The sequence below is a fragment of the Poecilia reticulata genome, linkage group LG4, assembly GCF_000633615.1.
Source record: "Poecilia reticulata strain Guanapo linkage group LG4, Guppy_female_1.0+MT, whole genome shotgun sequence".
NCBI lineage: Eukaryota > Metazoa > Chordata > Actinopteri > Cyprinodontiformes > Poeciliidae > Poecilia > Poecilia reticulata.
Window position 1 is genome coordinate 3,134,307 of NC_024334.1, and position 1,426 is coordinate 3,135,732.

The 1,426-nt window shown below is 44.0% G+C and overlaps 1 protein-coding gene across 12 annotated transcripts in view; it reads right to left on the minus strand.

Annotated features, from left to right (window-relative positions):
* The window catches only part of fxr1 (FMR1 autosomal homolog 1), an 18,865-nt gene that overhangs the window by 6,709 nt on the left and 10,730 nt on the right, over positions 1-1,426 (minus strand). For 4 of the 12 annotated variants that reach the window (XR_533470.2, XR_533469.2, XR_533468.2 and 1 more), the window contains exons 12-13: positions 679-857; positions 334-562 (exon numbers count right to left, since the gene is read on the minus strand). Coding sequence is in view for 8 of the 12 variants with exons in the window: in XM_017304490.1 (XP_017159979.1) it covers positions 334-562; positions 726-857 (361 nt within the window). In the remaining 4 variants the exon portion in view is untranslated. The remainder of the gene's footprint in view (positions 1-333; positions 563-678; positions 858-1,426) is intronic. The other 8 variants (XM_017304490.1, XM_008406290.2, XM_008406293.2 and 5 more) reach the window with 4 other exon arrangements.

Below are 1,426 nucleotides of genomic sequence, written 5' to 3' on the forward strand. Positions count from 1 at the left end.
GAGGGAGGGAGGGATATTATATAATATTTACCTAGTTCCAAAAATGGAACTAGGTAAATATTACACAACAACCTTTTTTCCTCTTTTTTTATTCCAGCTTTCAGTGGGACCTCTACACAAAACCAAAATTCTTGGTTTTAATTGCTAGCAGGAGTTTTTGTGTAAGGAGGGAGGGAGGGAGGAAGGAAGGACTGAAACAGAGATAAATCCAACTTTTACAGAGAAGGACAGTTAAAAACTAGAAACGTTTTCCATTCATATCCAGATATGGAAATAAAATCCCCAGTTTTCCTGTGCAGGAGCCTGAAGTAGTGAATTATTAAAGATGCGTACCGTATCCGGTGTTGTAGTTGTGGCCTCTCCGGCCGCGCCCCCTGCTGTTGTAGGAGCGGCTGCCGCGCAGCGAGGCTGACGACGCGTTGCCGCCGCTGTCTGCGTTATATCCCCCACCGCCTCTCTCTCCTCGCTCGCCCCGCTCCCGATCGACCGGCCGGTGACCTTGGGTGATCTGACGCAACTGCTCATCGATCTGCATCCGCTCCAGACGAAGCTGCTCAACCTCCTTACACAAAGAAAGTCAGAACGAGGACAAAAATGAGAAGATAAGAAGAGAAAGAGGGTGACTGGCTGACGCGTTGATGCTGGTTAAAACAGGTGGAATAATAAGGCAAAGCTGACATTTTGAAGGTCATCACAGGATGTGCATGCAGAGACATCATACACACATCTACACTGCATCCAGAGCGCCTTGTCCTGTTTACACTGAATCTGGCTAGGCTGCTTCCCTGAGCAAAAGCCGCAATCTGTCTCAGCTCTTCGTCTAGCTGCTGGCCCTCCGCAAGCAGCTCCACCATGGCCTACACACACACACACACACACACACACACACACCGCAGCAGGAGCGCAGACATGCCGACAGCACAGGACACACACACACACACAGGACAAAGTGTGTGAGTAAAGCAGAGGACTAGCAGAAACTTTCTGAATTATTAGGACAACATACGGCATGATGTTCACTATAGAGATGCACAACGTTACACACATGCAGTTAATAAGAAAAAGATGAATAAGTTTTATTTATGTAGCTCGTTTTCAGTGCAGTTCAAAAAGCTTTACATGAATTAGAAGAAAGACGACACAAGCACAATAAGAGAAAAACTACATTTTAAAATGTTCCAGTTGTTCTGGGTTGCTCAGTATTTTCTAAGTTTGTTCCAACTTAGTAAAGTTTAAAGCTAAATGTCGGTTCTCCATGTTTGATTCTTGTTGTGGCTAAATTCTCCACAATTTATAAACTAACCAGAGTTTCTCCAGGTCTGGCTCCAATGTTAAAATTAAAGTTATGCATAAAGTTCATTACAGTTATGATGTTGTTCATTACAGTTATGATGTTGTTCATTACAGTTATGATGTTGTTCATTAC